At 49.3% G+C, this 21,922-nt stretch overlaps 1 protein-coding gene across 1 annotated transcript in view; it reads left to right on the top strand.

Annotated features, from left to right (window-relative positions):
* Positions 1-18,274: 18,274 nt before the first annotated feature.
* HDGF (heparin binding growth factor) overlaps positions 18,275-21,922 on the top strand; it is a 10,047-nt gene continuing 6,399 nt past the window's right edge. Inside the window, exon 1 of the mRNA XM_021667322.2 lies at positions 18,275-18,666. Coding sequence (XP_021522997.1) covers positions 18,580-18,666 — 87 coding nt within the window. The 5' untranslated portion in view covers positions 18,275-18,579. The remainder of the gene's footprint in view (positions 18,667-21,922) is intronic.

Genomic DNA, 21,922 nt, shown 5'->3' with positions numbered 1-21,922 from the left:
ACACTTTGACCACAGCCCGATTCTTTGCCTCAGGAATCTCAGCGCAAGGCACGGCGGGAGTTGGAGTCCGAGGAAGGATTTAGAGGCGATTTGGCGGAGACAGGAGAGAAACCCGCCTCTGACGCAGGGACACCTGGGATGAGTAGTTTTTTTGGTCGCCTAACAATTCCGAGATGACTACAAGCCCCACTGGTCACTACGGTAGTCACCGAGAAGGACAGGAGAGCATTTCGGTACTTGAAGTTCCCTAGGGTAGCCCCTTGAGCACTAAGATTTCTGGGAGATGTGGTGCTCTTAGAAACTGCAAGTGATGCCGGGAATGGAAGGGAGTCTGGGAAGCTGGCGGATTGGGGAAAATTACTTAAAGGGAAAGTGATCTGCAAATGAACTGGTGAAGCTTCCTAGTCGGCTGGGGCTGGGAATAAGAATAAAACATCCCAAAAAGAGCAAGGGCCCAAGGGACCCGTACGAAATTGGGCTGCAAGCCAGAAAGAAGCGAAGCTGCAGGCCTAATGATAAGCTCTGAGCCGGGCGCGGTGGCTCGCACCTGTAATCCCAGCACTTTGGGAAGCAGAGGCGGGCGGATCACGAGGTCAGGAGATCGAGACCATCCTGGCTAACACGATGAAACCTCGTCTCTACTAAAAATACAAAAAATTAGCCGGGCGTGGTGGCACGTGCCTGTAGTCCCAGCTACTCAGGAGGCTGAGGCAGGAGAATCGCTTGAACCCAGAAGGCGGAGGTTGCGGTGAGCCAAGATCGCATCATTGTACTCCAGCCTGGGCAACAAAAGCGAACCGAAACGCTGTCTCAAAAATAATAATAATAAGCATCCGAGAGTTGAAATAAATGTGACAAAAGAGGGAGAAGGTGATCTCCCTCGCCAGGATCAGGGTGCACATCCAGGAGCACACCTTACCCTGGAGCCTGGGACCTGGCCTCCCTCTGCAGCAACAGTAAGACAGAAAGATGGACAAGCCCGTGGCATCCCCCGCCAGGTACTTGAGATTAATCCTTTATGCTCAGTGGGGTAAAGGGCTACAGTTCCGAGGATTCACTTGAGCCTGTCCTCCCTGGCTGTGCCTTCCACCTATCCATTTGCATGAATGTCCTTTGCGCTCCTTCTGTGAGTGCTGCCTCTTAGAGCTTTGTGTGTGCCCTTGTTACATCTGTCTCTTAAATGGACTTCATCTCCATCTAGGTTTATCGGTGTCCTTTCCCAGCCCATTTATGTCTGCTCGTGATGACGTGCTGTGCGCTTGTTCTTCCCTGTCTGCCTGTAATTTTGTATCCTTTTCTTGTTTATCCATCTCTGCCCCTTCCAGTCTGCCTGTGACTGAGTGCCCTCACTTGTCTGCCCTGTGTGTGTCCTTTACATGCTAATCCATTTCTACATGGGCACCACCTCCCTGTTCCCAGATTGCAGAAAATTCTATCGAGCGCAGCCAGAGAAAAGGCTGTTGAGGTTTGGGGAGGAGGCTGAAGAGAAAGTTGAAAGGATGATGAGGAGGGACAATGATGATGACAGCAATGAAGAGAGACAGCAAAAGGCCCAAGCTTGAATCCTGTATCAGATGAGCCTGATAGGGGGCCCCTCCGCCCCAACCTCTCCAACCTTCAGAGGCAAACTCATCCTGCCTTCTCCGTGGAGTTTCCTTAGAGCTATCTCCTCCCTGCTCTGGATGCCAGAGCATTTTTTTTGTGCGCCTGTGTTCAAACTTTAATGTGCATAAGCATCACTAGGAAAGCTTCTGAAATGGCCTGATGCAGTGGCTCATACCTGTAATCCCAGCACTTTGGGAGGCCGAGGTAGGCGGATCACCTGAGGTCGGGAGTTCAAGACCAGCCTGACCAGTGTGGAGAAACCCCATCTCTACTAAAAATACAAAATTAGCTGAGCGTGGTGGCACATGCCTGTAATCCCAGCTACTCAGGAGGCTGAGGCAGGACAATCACTTGAATCCAGGAGGCGGAGGTTGCAGTGAGCTGAGATCGCACCATTGCACTCCAGCCTGGGCAACAAGAGCAAAACTCCATCTCAAAAAAAAAAAAAGAAAGAAAGAAAGAAAAGAAAAGAAAGAAAGCTTCTGAAAAATATAAATTCCTGAAATCTAGCTTTAGAGATTCCTATTCAATAGATGTGGGTGGGGGCTCGAAGCCTGGATCTGTAAGAAACTCCTTGGTTGGTTGCAAAGCAGGCATTGAGGACCACATTGAGAAACTAGACCATCAGGTCCTGCCTCACAGCTAGTATCCCTTGCACAATGCCGATTTCTAAAGCCTGCTTTCAAATCTAGATTCCCCAACAGGACTTTGGGCGGTCACTTCTCTGAGTCTCACTTTCCTCCTTTGCAAAATATCTGGATAAACTATTAGGGAGCCCTGTCCTACTTCTGTGAGGAATGCCTGGTATTAACACAGAGTGAAATGATTTAAAACTAAGAGAAATGACTGTCCTTGTTATTTGTCAACACATCTTGCCACCTTGCAGAGAAGCCTCTAAAGAACAGGGACGTGTCTTCTTCAACAAATGTTTTCTTTTTTTTTCTTGTGGAAACAGAGTCTCGTTCTGTCACCTAGGCTGGAGTTCAGTAGCGCGATCTCAGCTCACCATGACCTCCGCCTCCTGGCTTCAAGTGATTCTCATGCCTCAGCCTCCCAAGTAGCTGGGATTACAGGCATACATCACCATGCCCAGATAATTTTTGTATTTTTTAGTAGAGACAGGATTTCGCCACGTTGGCCGGGCTGTGTTTAACAAATGTTTTCTAATCAGGGGTGCCCTTACTGTGAAAATTCATGATTGAAAAAATAAAATAAACAAATTAAAAAAAAAAGAAAATTCATGATTGGCAGGGTGAAGTGGCTCACGTCTGTAATCCCAGCACTTTGGGAGGCCAAGGCGGGCGGATCACGAGGTCAGGAGATAGAGACTAACCTGGCCACGGTGAAACCCTGTCTCTACTTAAAAAAAAAAAAAAAAAAAGCCAGGTGTGGTGGCTCATTCCTGTAATCTCAGCACTTTGGAAGGCCAAGCCTGGCCAGCATGGTGAAACCCCTCCTCTACTAAAAATACAAAAATTAGCCAAGTGTGGTGGCACATGCCTATAATCCCAGCTATTCAAAAGGCTGAGGCAGGAGAATTGCTTGAGCCAGAGAGATGGAGGCTGCAGCGAGACGAGATCATGCCACTGCACTCTAGCCTGGCCGACAGAGCAAGACTCTGTTTTTTTAAAAAAAAAAAAAACATTGTCCACTCACAGTGGCTCACGCCTGTAATCCCAGCACTTTGGGAGGCCGAGGCAGGCAGATCATAAGGTTGGGAGATCAAGACCATCCTGGTCAACATGGTGAAACCCTGTCTCTACTAAAAATAAAAATTTAAAAAAAACAATAACTGGGCATGATGGCGCACACCTATAGTCCCAGCCACTCAGGAGGCTGAGGCAGGAGAATTGCTTGAACCCAGGAGGCGGACATTGCAGTGGGCCAAGATGGCACCACTGCACTACAGCCTGGGCAACAGTGCGAGACTCCGTCTCAAAAAAAAAAAAAATTAGCCGGGAGTGGTGGCTTGCACCACCTAATCCCCGCTACTCAGGAGGCTGAGGCAGGGGAATAGCCTGAACCCAGGAGGCAGAAGTTGAAGTGAGCCGAGATCACGCCATTGCACTCCAGCTGGACAACAGAGCTAGACTTCATCTCAAAAAACAACAACAACAAAAAGAAAATTAATGATTCACCTTATTGGGTATAAATCCTCAAAAAGTTGTTTTCAAGCAAGGAATTGATAATAGAAACTTCATGATAGTGAAGGAAAGGAGATTTATTTCTCATTATGTACCCTTTTATACCTTTAGAAATTTGTAACTGGGCAAGGCTAGACGCCGAGGCTCACGCCCATAATCCCAGTAATTTGGGAGCCTGAGGCAGGCGGATCACCTGAAGTCAGGAGTTGGAGACCGGCCTGCCCAACATGGCGAAACCCCCTATCTACTGAAAATACCAAAAATTAGCCTGGCATGGTGGCGCGTGCCTGTAATCCCAGCTACTCAGGAGGCTGAGGCAGGAGAATTGCTTGAACCCAGGAGGCGGAGGTTGCGGTGAGCCGAGATCACGCCATTGCAGTCCAGCCTGGGTAACAAGAGCGAAACTCCGTCTCAGAAAAAAAAAAAAAAGAGTAATGGAGATAAAATAAATGGTCCAGGAGCAGTGGCTCACACCTGTAATTCCCAGCACTTTGGGAGGCCAAAGTGCACAGATCACTTGAGGTCAGGAGTTCGAGGCCAGCCTGGCCAACATACTGAAACCCCTGTCTCTACTAAAAATACAAAAATTAGCCCAGCATGGTGGCAGGTGCTTATAATCCCAGTTACTAGGGAGACTGAAGAAGGAGAATTGCTTGAACCTGGGAGGTGGACGTTGCAGTGAGCCAAGATTGTGCCACTGCACGCCAGCCTGGGCAACTCAAAAAAATAAATAAGCATATAAGTGCAAGAAGAAGAAAACTTGTAAAACCTATCAATAATTTTCTCAGATAAAAAGAAAATAGAGCCGGCTGTGGTGGCTCACACCTGTAATCCCAGCACTTTGGGAGGCTGAGGCAGGCGGATCACCTGAGGTTGAGAGTTGGAGACCAGCCTGACCGACATGATGAAAAAAAAAAAAAAAATACAAAATAGCCGAGTATGGTGGCGCATGCCTGTAATCTCAGCTACTCGGGAGGCTGAGGCAGAAGAATTGCTTGAACCCAGAAGGTGGAAGTTGCGGTGAGCCGAGATCACGCCATTGCACTCCAGCCTGGGCAACAAGAGCAAAACTCCAACTCAAAAAAAAAAATATATATATATATATATATATATGTGGAATAAGAAAAGAATGCCATAGAAGAAAACAACATGCAGGCCGTGCTCGGTCTGGCTACTCAGGAGACGAAAGTTGGAGGATCTCTTGTACCCAGGAGTGTGAGTCCAGCCTGGGCAACACAAGACTGTACTTCTAAAAATAAGAATAAAACATATTTTTTTGTTTTTTTAGATATATTTTTAGTATTTATTTGTTTTTTTATTTTTTTATAAAGACGGGGTTTCACCATGTTGGTCAGGCTGGTCTTGAACTCCCGACCTCAGGTGATCCGCCCGCCTTGGCCTCCAAAGTGCTTGGATTACAGGCGTGAGCCACCACACCCGGCCTATTTGTTTATTTTATTTTGAGACCGAGTCTCGCTCTGTCGCCCAGGCTGGAGTGCAGTGGCACGATCTTGGCTCACTGCAGCCTCCGCCTCCCAGGTTCAAGCAATTCTCCTGCTTCAGCCTCCCTAGTAACTGGGATTACAGGCACCCACCACCATGCTGGAATAATTTTTGTATTTTTAGTAGAGATAGGGGTTTCACCATGTTGGGCAAGCTGGTCTCCAACTCCTGACCTCAGGTGATCCGCCCACCTCATCTTCCCGAAGTGCTGGGATTACAGGCATGAGCCACAGTGCTCGGCCAAAAATAAAAATGTAAAGAAACATGCAGAACACAAAACAGCTCCTGGGAAATAAAAATGTAACAGCATAAAGAAAATCTTCTTTAGAAGAGTTAGAAAAGTGAAGAAAATCAGAGAACCAGCCCAGAAAATCCAGTGTCTGAGAAATAAGAATTCCAGAAAAAGAGAACAGATATAACAGAGAGGGGAGGAAATCATCAACAGAATAATCACAGAAGGCTGGGTGTGGTGGCTCACACCTGGAATCCCAACACTTTAGGAGGCTCAGGCAAGAGGATAGCATGAAGCCAGGAGTGCAAGACCAGCTTGGGAAACACAGGTGATCCCACCTTGGTGGATCACCTGAGGTCAGGAGTTCAAGACCAGCCTGGCCAAGATGGTGAAACCCATCTCTACTAAAAACACAAAAATTAGCTAGGCATGTGGCATGTGCCTGTTATCCCAACTACTCGGAGGCTGAGGAAGGAGAATCACTTGAACCCAGGAGGTGGAGGTTGCAGTGAGCCATGATCGGGCCATTGCACTCCAGCCTGGACAACAAGAGCGAAACTCCATCTCAAAAAAAAAAAAAAAAAGGAAAAAAAAAATATATATATATATATATATAGAGAGAGAGAGAGAGAGTGTTCAATTTTAACTGTTTCTAATATTATAAAAGGATATCAAGTTGTGATGACTTACTTTTTTTTTTTACTTTTTAAAAACTCAGTATTCCTTAGATTTATCCACATTGAACATGTTTATTGTTTTCTTCTGTTTTAATAATATTCCTTTTTACAAATGTACAATTTATCAGCCCACTCTCCTGTTGATGGGCATTTGAGTTGTTTCTAGGTTTTTTCTGTTAGGAACAAACCTGCAATGTTCTTTCTTTCTTCTGTCTTTCTCTCTTCTCCAAGTCTCCTCCATGATGTATGTATGCAGCTTTTTTTCTTTTTCTTTTTTTTTTTTTAGAGACGGGGTCTCACTATGTTGCCCAGGCTGCAGTGCAGTGGCTATTCACAGGCGCGATCCCACTACTGATCCACATGGGAGTTTTGACCTGTTCCCTTTCCGACCTGGGCCGGTTCACCCTCCTTAGGTAACCTGGTGGTCCCCCGCTCCCGGGAGGTCACCATATTGATGCCAAACTTAGTGTGGACATCTGATTGGCATAGCGCACTACAGCCCAGAACTCCTGGCTCAAACGATCCTCCCACCTCAGCCTCCCGAGTATCTGGGACCACAGGCACATGCCACCGTGCCCAGCTGTATGCAGTTTCTCTTGCACACACATAGAGAACATGAAAGTTAGACCTGGCCAGACGTGATGGCTCACGTCTGTAATCCCAGCACTTTGGGAGGCCAAGGTGGGCAGATCACCTGAGGTCAGGAGTTCGAGACCAGCCTGACCAACATGGAGAAACCCTGTCTCTATTAAAAAAAAAAAAAAAAGGTTAAAAAAAAGAAAATTAGACCTTACAACGTGTTGCCAAACTGATTTCCAAAGCAAAGTGTAAGTGATTCTGTCTATAACCTCCCCAACATCTGGTACTACCTACCAGCCTTGTTACTTTTTGCCGTTTGAATGAGTTCCATGGTTTCTTTTTATGTTTTGTTATTTATTTATTTATTTTTGAGATGGAGTTTGAGTATCCGGGATTACAGGCATGCACTTCCACACCCAGCTAATTTTTGTATTTTTAGTAGAGACGGGGTTTCACTATGTTGGTCAGGATGGTCTCCATTTCCTGACCTCGTGATCCACCCGCCTCAGCCTCCCAAAGTGCTGGGATTACAGGCGTGAGCCACCAAGTTCCGCCAGACCAGATAAATTTTTTTATTTTTAGTAGAGACAAAGTCTCCCTAAAGAGGCTACCAGCCTCTTGACCAGGCTCATCTTTAACTCCTGAGCTCAAGCAATCCTCCTGCCTCAGCCTCCCAAAGTGCTGGGATTATAGGATTACAGGCACGAGTCACCATGCCCAGCCTGTTTTTTTCTTATATGAAACTGTTGTTCATGTAATTGTTTGTTTTCCTATTGTTTGTCCTTTTTTTTTAATGATTTGTAAGAGCTTTTCATCGTCTTAATATAATCTTCCCCGCCCCCTTTTAACTCAGGATCTCACTCTGTCGTCCATGCTGGAGTGCAGTGGCACTATCTGGGCTCACTGCAGCCTCGACTTACCCAGCTCAAGCGATCCTCCCACCTCTGTCTCAGGAGTAGCTGGGACTACAGGCCCATTGCCACCACGCCCAGGTAATTTTTGTATTTTATTTTGTATTTTTATTTTTTGGAGACAGAGTCTCACTCTGTCGCCCAATCTGGAGTGCAGTGGCACAATCTTGGCACTGCAACCTCCGCCTCCCAGGATCAAGCAAGTCTCCTGCCTCAGCCTCCCGAGTAGCTGGGATTACAGACACGCTCTACCACACCCGGCTAATTTTTGTATTTTATTTTGTATTTTTATTTTTTGGAGACAGAGTCTCACTCTGTCGCCCAATCTGGAGTGCAGTGGCACAATCTTGGCTCACTGCAACCTCTGCCTCCTGGGTTCAAGCAAGTCTCCTGCCTCAGCCTCCCGAGTAGCTGGGATTGCCGGCACGCTCTACCACGGCCGGCTAATTTTTGTATTTTTAGTAGAGACGGGTTTCACCATGTTGGCCAGGCTGGTTTCAAACTCCTGACCTCAAGTGATCATCATGCCTCGGATTCCCAAAGTGCTGGGATTACAGGTGTGAGCCACCATGCCCAGCCTATATTTTTTTGTATAAATATTTTTGCCACGTGGCTCAGGTCTTGAATTCCTTAGCTCAAGAGATCTGCCTGCCGCAGCCACTCAAAGTGCTGGAATTACAGGCATGTCCCACCTCGCCTGGCCTCTTGATATAATCTTATTTTGATTTCCATGTATACTTTGAATTTTAAAGATATCGCCAAAAAAAAAAAAAAAAGCTGGGGAAAAAAAGCAGGGAGAGGACAGGGAAGGATGAAATTTGGAGAAAAATAGAAGCTTACAAACTGGAATGATGACGTCAGAGCAGGATCAGGGTGTGTCAGGGTGACTGACAGGCCCCAGAGCTGAAGAGCAAACGACTCATGGATGAGCTTTTAATCTTCCAGGCCAGCCACCTGTCATTGTCATCTTTAGAACTACTCCCATCCCCCGACACTCATCCAGGGCCTGGCACACACCTAACAATGCCCAAGGAATATATATGAGTGAATAAATGAATGACTGGGTGAATGAGTGACGCCCTGAGCCCATAGGCAATGTGGTGGCAGAAACAACCTTTCAGTACCCACCCTGCCATCTGTCCTCTACAGAACCACAATCAGCCTCTACCACCTGGGCCAGAGCTGCCGCCCAGCCTGTGGGGAGGCTACCTTTTCCCCTTGGGGGGAGGGCTCAATCTTATTGGTCTGGAAAAGAGGCCTTGGCCCCTCCTCACCCACACACCTTTCCTCCCTAGACCTCTGTCCCCATTGTCTCAGCAGCGACAGCCTTGTGGGAAAGGGCTGAAGAGTGTGGACAGACTTGCTCAGAGCCACAGCACATCTGTTGGCCTGACTCTGGCCCCAAAGCACATTACTTTACTCTCCAGGGACGAGGGGGAATGCAGACACACCTGGCGTTGCGGCTGTACAGAATGGCGGGCTTCTCCTCCAGCCTGTGGCACCCCTGTCTGTAGGCAGCAAAGTCACTTCCAGTACTGCTTGTCAGCAAACTTCTGCCAACAATATTACTATGAATGGCCTTCATCTTTTTCACTTTGCAAAGTGAAAAGAAAAACGGTGAGACCGCCTCCCTCCTGAACAAGGTGAAATGTGTACAGCATTATTGACTACTGCACTGCTTGTGTTATCAAAACAAGCAACCGAAATGACCATCAACAGGGGACCGGTTGAATAATTTATAATAGTTCCAGTCCTGGGATGCCAGTAAAATAACACTTTATGACACAGAAACATTATGAACTATTACCATTAAAATGAATGGGGTGGCTCTTCATGTACTAATACGGAGTCTCAAAATATATTCCTAAATTAAAAAGAACAAAGTCTATATGATGTGTTACAATTTGTGTAAAGGAAATAGATATCTCTGCATTTGTTTAAAAATTACAAAGAAAGAATATTACTGGAAGAATACACACAAAATTAGTAATATTTCTGCCTCTAAGGAGACAACTGGGTTGTAAGGGAGAGGGGTAACTTGGAGATGACTCTTCAGTAAATCACTCCCCTTACCTCCTAACGTTTGCATCACTGGCATGTATTACCTACACAAAACATTGAACTACATTTTAAAGATGATGTTCTGGAACTCAGGAAGATCCTCAGGTGCTTTGACCTCTTCCTGCTCTACTAAGGTTGAAGATCTCTCCTTTGAGGGCCAAGTAGCCATTCATTGTCACAGCTTTTGGAAAAAGCTGAGAAAGGACACAGGAATACAACTCCCCAGGAGCCTCCAGAGTCCCTCCCCCGTGCAGGTACATGTGTCACTCAGCAAGGACCACCGCTGTCCTCCCTCTCCTGGCTTAGCAACTTCAGGCCCTTCTACCTCTGTGCTGCTGCCAGATAAAGCTTCTAGAAGCTCATTCTGCTCATGTCTTTCTCCTGGCCAAATCCTTTTACGGCAATTAAATCTAACTCTGGGGTGTCTGACCCAGGCGGCATGCAATTTTTTTTTCTTTTTTTTTTGAGACGGAGTCTCTCGCTGTTGCCCAGGCTGGAGTGAAGTGGAGCAATCTCGGCTCAACTGCGATCTCCGCCTCCCGGGTTCAAGCGATTCTTCTACCTCAGCTTCCAGAGTAGCTGGGATTACAGGTGCGTGCCACCGCGCCTGGCTAATTTTTGTATTTTTAGTAGACATAGAGTTTCACCATGTTGGCCAGGCTGGTCTCGAACTCCTGGTCTCAAGTGATCTACCCGCCTCGACTTCCCAAAGTGCTGGGATTACAGGTGAGAGCCACTGTGCCCGGCCTTTAATTTAAATTTAAATGAAGGCCAGGCACAGTGGCTCACACCTGTAATCCCAGCACTTTGGGAAGCCGAGGCGGGTGGATCACCTGAGATCAGGAGTTCGAGACCAGCCTGACCAACATGGTGACACCCTGTCTCTACTAAAAGTACAAAAAATTAGCCAGGTGTGATGGTGGGCGCCTGTAATCCCAGCTACTCAGAAGGCTGAGGCAGGAATATCACTTGAACCTGGGAGGTGGAGGTTGCAGTGAGCCAAGATTGTGACATTGCACTCCAGCCTGGGCAACAAGAGCAAAACGCCATCTCAAAAAATAAATAAACAAATACATTTAAATGGCCACACATGTTGGCCAGTAGAGCCTTAGAGAATACTAATGTTCCCTTTTTGAAAAAAACAGAACCAAGCTGGGTGTGGTGCCTCATGCCTGTAATCACAGCACTTTGGGAGGCTGAGGGAGGTGGATCACCTGAGGTCAGGATTTTGAGACCAGCCTGGCCAACATGGCAAAACTCTATCTCTACTAAAAATACAAAAATTAGCTGGGTGTGATGGCACACACCTGTAATCCCAGCTACTCAGGAGGCTGAGGCGGGAGAATCTCTTGGACCTGGGAGGTGGAAGTTGCAGTGAGCCAAGATTGTGCCACTTCACTCTAGCCTGGGCAACAGAGGGAGACTCCACCTCAAAAAGAAAAAAAGGACTGTCTTTTTAAAAAAACGACTTTTTAATTATGTTGTATCTATATACAGAGGAGTTAGAAAACATAGGCATTTTAAAGAAAAATAGCAGCCAGGCATTGTGGCTCACAGCTGTCATCCCAGTTCTTTGGGAGGCCAAGGTGGGTGGATCACCTGAGGTCAGGAGTTTGAGACCAGCCTGACCCACATGGCAAAACCCTGTCTCTACTAAAAATACAAAAATTAGCCCGGGGCAGTGGCGGGTGCCTGTAGTCCCAGCTACTCGGGAGGCTTGAGGCAGGAGAATCGCTTGAACCCGGGAGGCGGAGGTTGCAGTGATGCAAGATCAAGCCATTGCACTCCAGCCTAGGTGACAGAGAGACACTCCGAATCAAAAAAAAAGAAGGAAAGAAAGAAAGAAAAATAGCTAATACTACAACACTAACAGCTAATAGCTAACACATGGTAACAAATAGAACCTACCACGTGCCAGGCTCTGCTCCAAGCATTTTACATATATCACATATATTAATTGGTTTATCAACATCCCCCTTTACAGATGAGAAAGCTGAGAAACAGAAAGGTTGAGTAATTTGCTGCAGGTCACACAGTTGGCAAGTGGTATAGCTGAGATTCAAACCCAAGTAAGCTGACTCCCAGCCCCATCCTAACCACCCTCATCCACTGTGGTATTGCCAGCTTTGTCAGGGCATAATGCCAGTACCTCAGGAGCTTACTTCGAAGGAATCCATTTTTTTTTTCAAACCAAATATTACACAAAATCTAATATAATAATAAATACAGCCGGGCATGGTGGCTCACGCCTGTAATCCCAGCACTTTGGGAGGCCAAGGCAGGCAGATCACAAGGTCAGGAGTTCAAGACCAGCCTGGCCAACATGGTGAAACCCTGTCTCTACTAAAAATACAAAAATTAGCTGGGCGTGGTGGTGCACGTCTGTAATCCCAGCTACATGGGAGGCAGAGGCAGGAGAATTGCTTGAACCCAGGAGGCAGAGGTTGCAGTGAGCTGAGATCGGGCCCCTGCACTCCAGCCTTGGTGACAAAGCAAGACTTCGTCTCAAATAAGTAAATAAATAAATAAATAAAGTGATAACCAATTTTATTAAGCACTTTTTTTTTTTTGAGACGGACTTTTGCTCTTGTTGCCCAGGCTGGAGTGCAATGGTGTGATCTTAGCACACTGCAACATCCGCCTCGTGGGTTCAAGCAATTCTCCTGCCTCAGTCTCCTAAGTAGCTGGGATTACAGGAGCCTGTCACCACGCCCAGCTAATTTTTTGTCTCTTTAGTAGAAACTGGGTTTCATCACATTGGCCAGGCTGGTCTCGAACTCCCTCAGGTGATCTACCCGTCTCAGCCTCCCAAAGTGCTGGGATTACAGGCGTGAGCCACCGCACCCAGCTTTACTAAGCACACTTGGTTCTGTGCAAAGAACTTTATTGATTGGTTGATTTATTGATTGATTGAGACCAACTCCCAGTCTATCATCCAGGCTGGAGTGCAGTGGCATGATCTCAGCTCACTACAACCTCCGTCTTGTGGGTTCAAGTGATTCTCCCACCTCAGCCTCCTGAATAGCTGGAATTACAGGTGCCTGCCACCATACCCAGCTAAGTTTTAAATTTTTAGTAGAGACGGGGTTTTACCATGTTGTCCAGGCTGGTCTTGAACTCCTGTCCTCAAGTGATCCGCCCACCTTGGCCTCCCAAAGTGCTGGGATTACAAGCTTGAGCCACCTCACCCCGGCCCAAAGATTTTTTTTTTTTTTTTGAGATGGAGTCTTGCTCTGTTGTGAGGCTGGAGTGCAGTGGCCCAATCTCATGTCACTGCAACCTCCACCTCTCCAGTTCAAGCAATTCTCCTGCCTCAGCCTCCCGAGTAGGTGGTACTACAGGTGACCACCACCATGCCCAGCTAATTTTTGTATTTTTAGTAGAGATGGGTTTTCACTATGTTGGCCAGGATGGTCTCGATCTCTTGACCTCATGATCCACCTGTCCTGGCCCCCAAAATGCTGGAATTACAGGCGTGAGCCACCTCGCCCAGCCAAGAACTTTAACACATTAATTCAATCCTAATCACAACCCCGTTTCCTGGACATGAAACTGGGGCTCAGGGCAGTTAGGTGTCTTTCCTAAAGTTATGCACAAAGTGTCTGTGGTGGAGCCAGTACTCAGACCCTGTTATCTCTACAGCCTATCCTCTCAACCACTCTGACTCCACATAGAATGCACAAAAGCAGGGCTGCTCCGGTATTTTGGGTGGTGTGGATGGGAGTAGGCAATGGAGGCACTGTTTTCAAAGCCCCTGGTCTAATCTAACCATTCCTCTCTCCTCCATTTTACAGAGGGTGTAACTTGGGCCGAGAAGTCGTGAGATGAGTAGTTCACACAGTACTGAGGGCCAAACCCCTCGAATCTGTTGGGAGTAAAAGAAAAGAAAGTGGACATTTCCTTTGAACCTAATAATGAGCAGGTGAGGGCCGGGCATGGTGGCTCACGCCTGTAATCCCAGCACTTTGGGAGGCTGAGGCGGGCAGATCAGGAGTTCAAGATCAGCCTGACCAACATGGAGAAACCCTGTTTCTACTAAAAATACAAAAGTTAGCCGGGCATGGGGCGCATGCTTGTAATCCCAGCTACTTGGGAGGCTGAAGCTGGAGAATTGCTCGAACCCAGGAGGCGAAGGTTGCAGTGAGCCAAGATCGTGCCATTGCACTCGAGTCTGGACAACAAGAGCAAAACTCCATCTCAAAATCATCATCATAATAATAATAAGCAGGTGAAGTTTTGTATTCTCATTTTTCACAATGGAAGAAAATTTTGTTTAGAAATTCTAGTTAAAAAAAAAAAAAAGAAATTCTAGTTAAGTCATTTAACAACAGCCCTAAAGCCAGTAAGCAGCTAGCAGGATTCAAACCCAAGTCCCTTGAACATGCCAAACCAGCTGCTTTCCACTAGACCACCCATTACTGTAAACGCCATCTCTCCTGCTGCTGTCAACTCCTTCTTGATCCGTACGGAAATAAAAGTTTGCCACCATTATTGCTTGACCTCCTCCAGAGACTTCAGAACCCTAGAGCCAGATCTGCACCCCACAAGCCTTATCTGCTTTGGGGCCCAAAGTCCCCCAACTTCTGTCCTGACCTCCTTTCCCACATAAATGTAGAAGCACATACCAGCGTCAATGGAATCATTTCACCGAGATGTTTGTGAATTGGTTTCAACCTCGGCTGGCAGGTTGAGGGTTGAGGGCTTGTGAGTCATGTCGTTTTAGACTCTTACTACTCAAATGATGGTTCTAAGCAGCAGCAACAGCACCTTGGAGTGCATTAGAAATGCACACACTCCAAACCTCCTGAATTAGAATCTACTTTCTAAAGAAGATTCCCAGGTGAGGCCGGGCACAGTGGCTCACACCTGTAATCTCAGCACTTTGGGAGACTGAGGCAAACGGATCACGAGGTCAAGAAATCGAGACCATCCTGGCCAACATGGTGAAACCCCGTCTCTACTAAAAATACAAAAATTAGCGGGCATGGTGGCACGCGCCTGTAGTCCCAGCTACTTGGGAGGCTGAGGCAGGAGAATTGTTTGAACCCAGGGGGCGGAGGCTGCGGAGGACGGAGGCTGCGGTGAGCCCAGATCATGACACTGCATTCCAGCCTGGCGACAGAGCAAGACTCGGTCTCAAAAAAAAAAAAAAAAGATTCCCAGGTGATTTGTTTGCACGTTAAAATCTGCAAAGCACTAAGTTAGATGTGAATCCCAGGGGAAACAGGCTTATGCCTGCCTGTGTAACTGACCCTCTACGGCTCTTGGCTTAGTTGTTAAGGGCAGCTGTGAGTTGGTGATAATGTTATTGTAAGGAGAACTTGGATATTAAATTGCAACCAAGGCCTGGGAGATTACTGCAACAAAGGGAACCCAGGTTGTATTATTGCAACCAGCATCTGCACAGTGGACTGAATGAGAGGCCCAAGAGATTTCGTTGCAACAAGAATTTAGAAGCCTGTTGCCTCCTCCAAACTGGCTATTATGATGCAACAAAGTGGAGAAATGGGAAGGGCTTTTGCTTTTCACTAAATTGAGTGTATTAAATTGGAAAATAGTTTTTGTTTAGTTTTGTTTTTGAGACGCAGTCTTACTTTGTCATCTAGGCTGGAGTGCAGTGGCACGATCTCGGCTCACTGCAACTTCTGCCTTCCGGGTTCAAGTGATTCTCCTGTCTCAGCCTCCTGAGTAGCTGGGATTACAGGCTTGTGCCACCACGCCCAGCTGAATAGCCAAGGCCAAGCTTAGTGGTTCACACCTGTAATCCTAGCACTTTGGGAGGCCGAGGTGGGTGAATCACCAGGTCAGGAGTTCGAGACCAGCCTGACCAACATGGTGAAACCCCATCTCTACTAAAAATACAAAAATTAGCCAGGTGTGGTGACATGCGCTTGTAATCCCACCTACCCAGGAGGCTGAGGCAGGAGAATCGCTTGAACTCGGAAGGTGGAGGTTGCAGTGAGCCAAGATTGCTCCACTGCATTCCAGCCTGGGCGACAGAGTGAGACTCAGTCTCAAAAAAAAAAAAAGGTTGCACTGAAACTGTGCATATTTATAATAATGACCCCAACAGTTAATGGAAACCTGTTCTGATGCTGGACTTATTCTTGAAACTTCTTCAAGAACTTGTGACAAGACTCTCTCCTAACAAATAAAAAGATTAGTCTCATAGAATCTGAACTATTACACTGACTGCGTTTCAAAATGGAATGCATTGTAAATACCAACTAGAACGTAGTTGCTCTGTTGCAACAAGTTTGGATTTGCTATGGAAACAAATCGACAAGCTTGTGGCTGAGGGCCTTCGTGGCTGTTTTCTTGCAACAGGACCTTCCAGAATGCCCCACTGTGCCAGCAGCCTGGTGAGCCTGTGGAGAGGCCAGAGGGACTCTTATCACAAGGGGAACTATAGTGAGAGGCCACACTGTTATACAGGCAAAAGTCGTGAAACATATTTCCATGGGCATAAGGACAGCCAAGTGTCATGCAGGACTTTGAGAACAACTGCAGGCATCCCCTAATGACAAGCAGCCATTCTGTGCCTCTGATGTTAGTTACCAGGGCAGTCAGGTTAGCCCATCTTATAGTAGAGGAAACAGGCTCAAAGAAGTTCAGGAGGGTGTCCAAGTTCCCAGGACTGGGGAACAGCAGGCTATGATGTGGATTTGGGCCTTTTGGCTTCATCCTGCACTTGCAGGGAGACTTTGCAAATGCTTTGAAATGGGATCAGGAAACACGTGGGAAGAAAAACTTGTGCATTTTACCTCTTCAAACCTAGCATATTTTGTTGCTAAATTTTAAGGACATGTATATGTTGTAACATAAGATCCAAATATCTTATTTCTAAGGGAACATAGGTGTCTGGAATGTGGGCAAATACAGTGACGGCAAATCAAAGATGTAATTACAATAAAGTCTTTTTTTTTTTTTTGAGACGGAGTCTTGCTCAGTCACCAGGCTAGAGTGCAGTGGCGCAATCTCCGCTCACTGCAACCTCTGCCTCGCCTCCCGGGTCCAAGCGATTCCCCTGCCTCAGCCTCCAGAGTAGCTGGGACTACAGGCGCCTGCCACCACGCCCGGCTAGTTTTTTGTGTTTTAGTACAGACAGGGTTTCACCATGTTGGCCAGGCCGGTCTCGATCTTCTGACCTCATGATCCACCCACCTCGGCCTCCCAAAGTGCTGGGATTACAGGCGTGAGCCACCGTGCCCGGCTATAATAAAGTCTTATTTAGCTTAATGGAAGAGACCTGAGTTCAAGTTTTGGTTCTGTCACTTCTTAGCATATAACCTAGGTCAAAATGTAGTGTCTCAGAATTTGGCAAAATCCTACAAATTCTTTTTTTTTTTTGAGACGGAGTTTTGCTCTTGTTACCCAGGCCGGAGTGCAGTGGCGCGATCTCGGCTCACCGCAACCTCCGTCTCCTGGGTTCAAGCAATTCTCCTGCCTCAGCCTCCCGAGTAGCTGGGACTACAGGCGTGCACCACCATGCCCAGCTAATTTTTGTATTTTTAGTAGAGACGGGGTTTCACAATGTTGACCAGGATGGTCTCGATCTCTTGACCTCGTGATCCACCCGTCTCGGCCTCCCAAAGTGCTGGAATTATAGGCCTGAGCCACCGCGTCCGGTCCTACAAATTCTTTATAATGCCCAGTTCAGTCACCATCTTTGTGAAGCCTTCCCAGACCCCTCTCCCCACCTCCTAAAAGAGGTGGCACCTGGCCCCTCGGTCTTCACAGCTGACTGAAGGGTTTGGATTTATTGACATTCTACTGTAACCCACTAGAACAGAGCTCATCTTTGCGGGGTTAGCTAGCCGTGGAGTCCAGGTCTCTTTGGCAAGACAGTAACTAGAGAAACAAGATCGTCTGAGCAGTGTTTGAGAGGGAAGGAAGGAAAAAACAAAAAAAGGAACCAGATCGAATGCACCCAAAAGGTGGCCATGTTGTGCCTCGACTCCTTGGCCATCTCCTGGCTACGAAACTCAAGCCTTTCCTCCTTAGCAAAGGCAGACGTAGGGCTCAAATCCCCGACGTTTCCGGGGTCACCCCACATACAGTAAGCACGGAGAGGTCCAGGGAGGACCCCAGAGCGCGGAGCGGCACGGTGCTCCCTCCTCTCGCCCTGGACACCTAGCACGCTGCCAAGAATCGCGGGTGTCCAGTAAATATTCGTGGAACGAGATGGAGCAGAGGGCAGGCGGACACCGCGTATAGACGTCCACACTTAACTGCGCTGGGGCCGCTGTGTTGAGTGCCCAGCGGAGTCGGGGGAGGGGCAGGGGCCGCTCCGTCCAGCCGGGCGCCAGCTCCTCCCGGGCAGGCGGGCACCCACCGACAGCGGGCACACAAAGCCTGCTCGGCGTGCTCGGCGATCGGCTCCTTACGCCTGTGCTGCCACGCGCCGCCAGGCGGCTCCAGGTTGGGCGCTGGGCCGTGGCAAGCCCTGGGCGTCAAGAAGCTGCACGCATCAAACCGCCGCGGGAGGGAGCGCGAGGCGAGGGCGGGGGGGTGGGGGGAGGAGGAGTGGGCCCGGGAGGAGGGAGGAGGAGAAGGAGGAGTGGGGACCGGGCGGGGGGTGGAGGAAGAGGCCTCGCGCAGAGGAGGGAGCAATTGAATTTCAAACACAAACAACTGCACGAGCGCGCACCCACCGCGCCGTAGCTTTGCCCCGATCCGCGCCCGCCCCGTCTGTGCGGCGCGCGGGCGGAGACGCCGTGGCCGCGCCGGAGCTCGGGCCGGGGGCCACCATCGAGGCGGGGGCCTCGCGAGGGCCGAAGCGGAGCGGCGCCGCCACCGCCGCACGCGCAAACTTGGGCTCGCGCTTCCCGGCCCGGCGCGGAGCCCGGGGCGCCCGGAGCCCCGCCATGTCGCGATCCAATCGGCAGAAGGAGTACAAATGCGGGGACCTGGTGTTCGCCAAGATGAAGGGTTACCCACACTGGCCGGCCCGGGTGAGCAGCGCGGCCCGCAGCCCCCTAACCCCTGCGGGCTTGGATTGCATAACACCGGGAAGGGCAAGAGCGCTCCGCGCGGAGCGGGCAGGAGTGGGGGCAGGGGGCTTGTGGGTCTCTGACTCTTTCCCAGTCGCTTCCAAGCCCACCCGCTGGTTATATAATGGTGGAGGCGGGCGGGGGTGGGGGTAGACACCTGGCGGGCACGGCGTCCGCGCGTAGAGGCGTGTGCGCGGCGTGGGGATCCGAGGGCGCGGGTCACTTCCCGGCCTCAGGTTCCGCGTGCTCAGTTCCGCCCCCAGCCCCCATACTCCCAGAGGTTTCGAGCGCGAAGTCTGGCTTTGGGCCAGTCGTGTTATTTCTTACCCCGACCCCAGGCGCTGCCGCCGCCCCCTTAATACCCCCTTAGAGATCCCCAGTTTCTTCGTTGAGCGTCGTTCCCAGTTCAAACTCTTCTCTTGCTGGATAAATTGTTAAGAAGTATCGCAACCCGGAGAGGGCTAGATGGAGGCGAGGCGGAGTTCGCTTCTAGGAAACTTTGGTTTGGGGCATCTTTAAGAGGTCTAAAGTTGGGAAGGTCGAAGGATCGTTGCGGGCGGCATAAGAGGGGATCTACCTGGCTTGGAATTATCCGTCAGAACCCATCAGCCCTCAGCTGCACAGAAATACTCTTCCATATGCTGCCAACTCAAATTTGGGATTGAGGTGGCAGGCTCCCTTGTGGTATTAGGAAGTCCAGTCCAGACTGCCTCTTAGTAGGGGCTGGGGGAGCCCGAGTTCCTTCCCCCGCTCAGATGTGAAGATCTTTCGCCAGAACGGCCCAGTCTCTGCCATGTGGTTGATTCAGCCTGCCAGTATAAGCTCCCCCACAACCCCAGCACCCGGCCAGGTGGGAGGGTGGGGCCCCACAGCCAAGCCTGGTGTGCTCATCATGTTTCCCCTAAGGACTGAGACAGGTTAAGTAAGGAGGATGGGAGGTTGCCAGTTGCTGGAGGAAAGGGGGGTGGGCAATGCATTTGGCAATTTAAAGTTGGTGTAGAGGGGCCTTTGGTTTTGGGTGAGGGCATGACTCAGTCCCTAGAGTGTAGGACTCCTGTAGAGTGAAATTCAAGGGCAGAAAGACTACCGTATGGCTTTTGGGTGCTCTTCTCAGGGTGTCCGTCTGACTGGCCCAGGCACTGCTCTGAGCTTAGGAAATTGTCCCAGGCACATTCAGGGTATCAGGCCAACTTTGGGGCCACTCTGAGAAAACTCAGAGACCCTTCTTCGCTCTGTACCCACTCCTCAGGAGTGTACTTGATCCCACGTGCCTTGGGCTCCTGGTTCCCTGAAACTTTCAGATGGAGCAAATGAGGACCGGCCTCTGTTAATGGGAGTGAAGTACAGAGAGAAGCAGGACTCTCCCAGCTTCCAAGGTCTCCTGAGGGGCTGGGGAAGGGGGCCAGTATGAGGAAGCAGCCACAGAGAGCCTTCTGTGTGCACGTATGTGTGTGGCCTGCGAACACTCGTGTACTTTACCCTGCACCCTTTGACCCAACTGGCTTCTTGGCCCAGACGCCAAGGCCCTGGTGGGCAGGACAAGGACTGAACCCTTGTCTCTACTGTTCCTACCTCTTGAGGGTGGGACAAAGTCCAGAGGCTGGAACTAAGCCCTGGGGAGGGGGTATTAGCTGGAATGTGTGTTGCAGGGAACCCCTTCTGCATCCCATAAGAGAGAAATGGGGTAGGGACACAGAGGGACCCACACTGGCCCCTGTGAGGAAGACCTCAAGTTTCTGGTGGCCTTTGGAGGAAGGGCAGTGCCTGGGACTAGGGATGCCATCCATTTCCTCTCCACTTTGGGCCTCCAGGATAGAAGGAAAGGACAGGGGAGGCAGCGTTTCTTCCTCTGTTGAGGCCTGGACCTTTCAGATAAAGTTAGAATTGGGGAAGGGAGATTAGACTGGATCTCAAAGAGATAGGGCCTCACACTTTGCCTGCCTCTGGCTTTTGATTGTGATTCTTGTGGGGATGGCTACACCCAAGGCTGTTACCTCCCAGACACAGTCCCCTTGTACTCCAAAAGAACAGACACATCTGAGTCTCCTCACCATTCCTTGGACCCTTTCTTAGTCCCTAGAGTGGCAGAGCCTGAGGGGCCCTTCTTGAGATGGATGAGAAGTAAGAGGGAACCTCATTGACTCCCCCATCTCATAGGCCAAATCTTCAGCCATAAAGATCCTATGTGGATCCTTCCTTCCTCAGTCCCTGCTGCTGGGGAGGATGGGTGATTCTGGGTGAGACTAGAAGGGCCCAGTGCTTGAGAGCCCAGCCAGAGGGGCCACGTGATAGGCAGGACCTGCCTGGAAGGATGGTGTGACTCCATCTTAACCTTCTCCTTTCCCTCTTCCTCCTTCCTAACTTCCTGGGGGATCTCCAAGTACTTAACGATTAACCTCCAAGACTTCAGGGATTTCTCCCCCATCCCTTCCTCCATTTGCTGCTTCCTGTTTCACAATCCCAGAAAACCTGGGCAGCCAGGACCTCACCCGTCTTTCCTCCCGGTGCCCCTTCCCCCTGCACCTTCTCTTTTCTGCCTCTTGGGCTTGCCACACTTTCCTGGCCCCAACTGTCTCCTGCCCCAGATTTTCCGGTTCCTGGGTCAGGTTGGGCCTCAGCCCTGGGTGTGGTGGTCAGAACCCTGGCTGGCAGCCAGTGTATGGCTGCTGCCTTCCTAAATGCTGGGTCTAAAGTCAGACTAAAGTCTGAGGCTGAGGGAGAGGTGTGCAGTTTTCTTTCCCCACTCAACCTGAAAACTAAAGATGCCTCTTTGGACCTCAGAGGGTGTCTGTGGCTTGGGAGGCTGAGATTTCGTGGGCTCAGGCCTGTCTGATGGAATCAGGCAAATGCAAGGCCTGAGAAATAACTTGCCTGGATCTGGAATGTAAGAGGTAGCAGAGTCCCCCTACTGCTGGCTAGTGGAGGGGGTACAGTGGGATCCCCTGCACTATTTGGCTCCACCCTGACCCTGTTAGCCTTGACTCACTTGTTCTGAGTCACAGCCTGGGTATAAAGGCACTGCCTGGAAGACAGATGTCTGTATTGGGGTACAGGGTTCCCCTGAGACCTCATATCCTCTACGTCTAGGAAGATCCGCCTTCCACTTCCAAATCTAAGAAAGGACATTTCCTTTGTAGCCTGAGGGCTGAAGGTGCCACTGTAGAAGGGATTTCTCCCCTTTTGGGTGAAGGGTTAGGAATCCATTAAGTGAAAAGAG

Source organism: Aotus nancymaae, unplaced genomic scaffold (assembly GCF_030222135.1).
Source record: "Aotus nancymaae isolate 86718 unplaced genomic scaffold, 86718_ANA_hifiasm-v0.15.2.pri h1tg000108l, whole genome shotgun sequence".
Taxonomy (NCBI): Eukaryota; Metazoa; Chordata; class Mammalia; order Primates; family Aotidae; genus Aotus; species Aotus nancymaae.
This window is presented reverse-complemented; position numbering and strand designations above follow the sequence as displayed.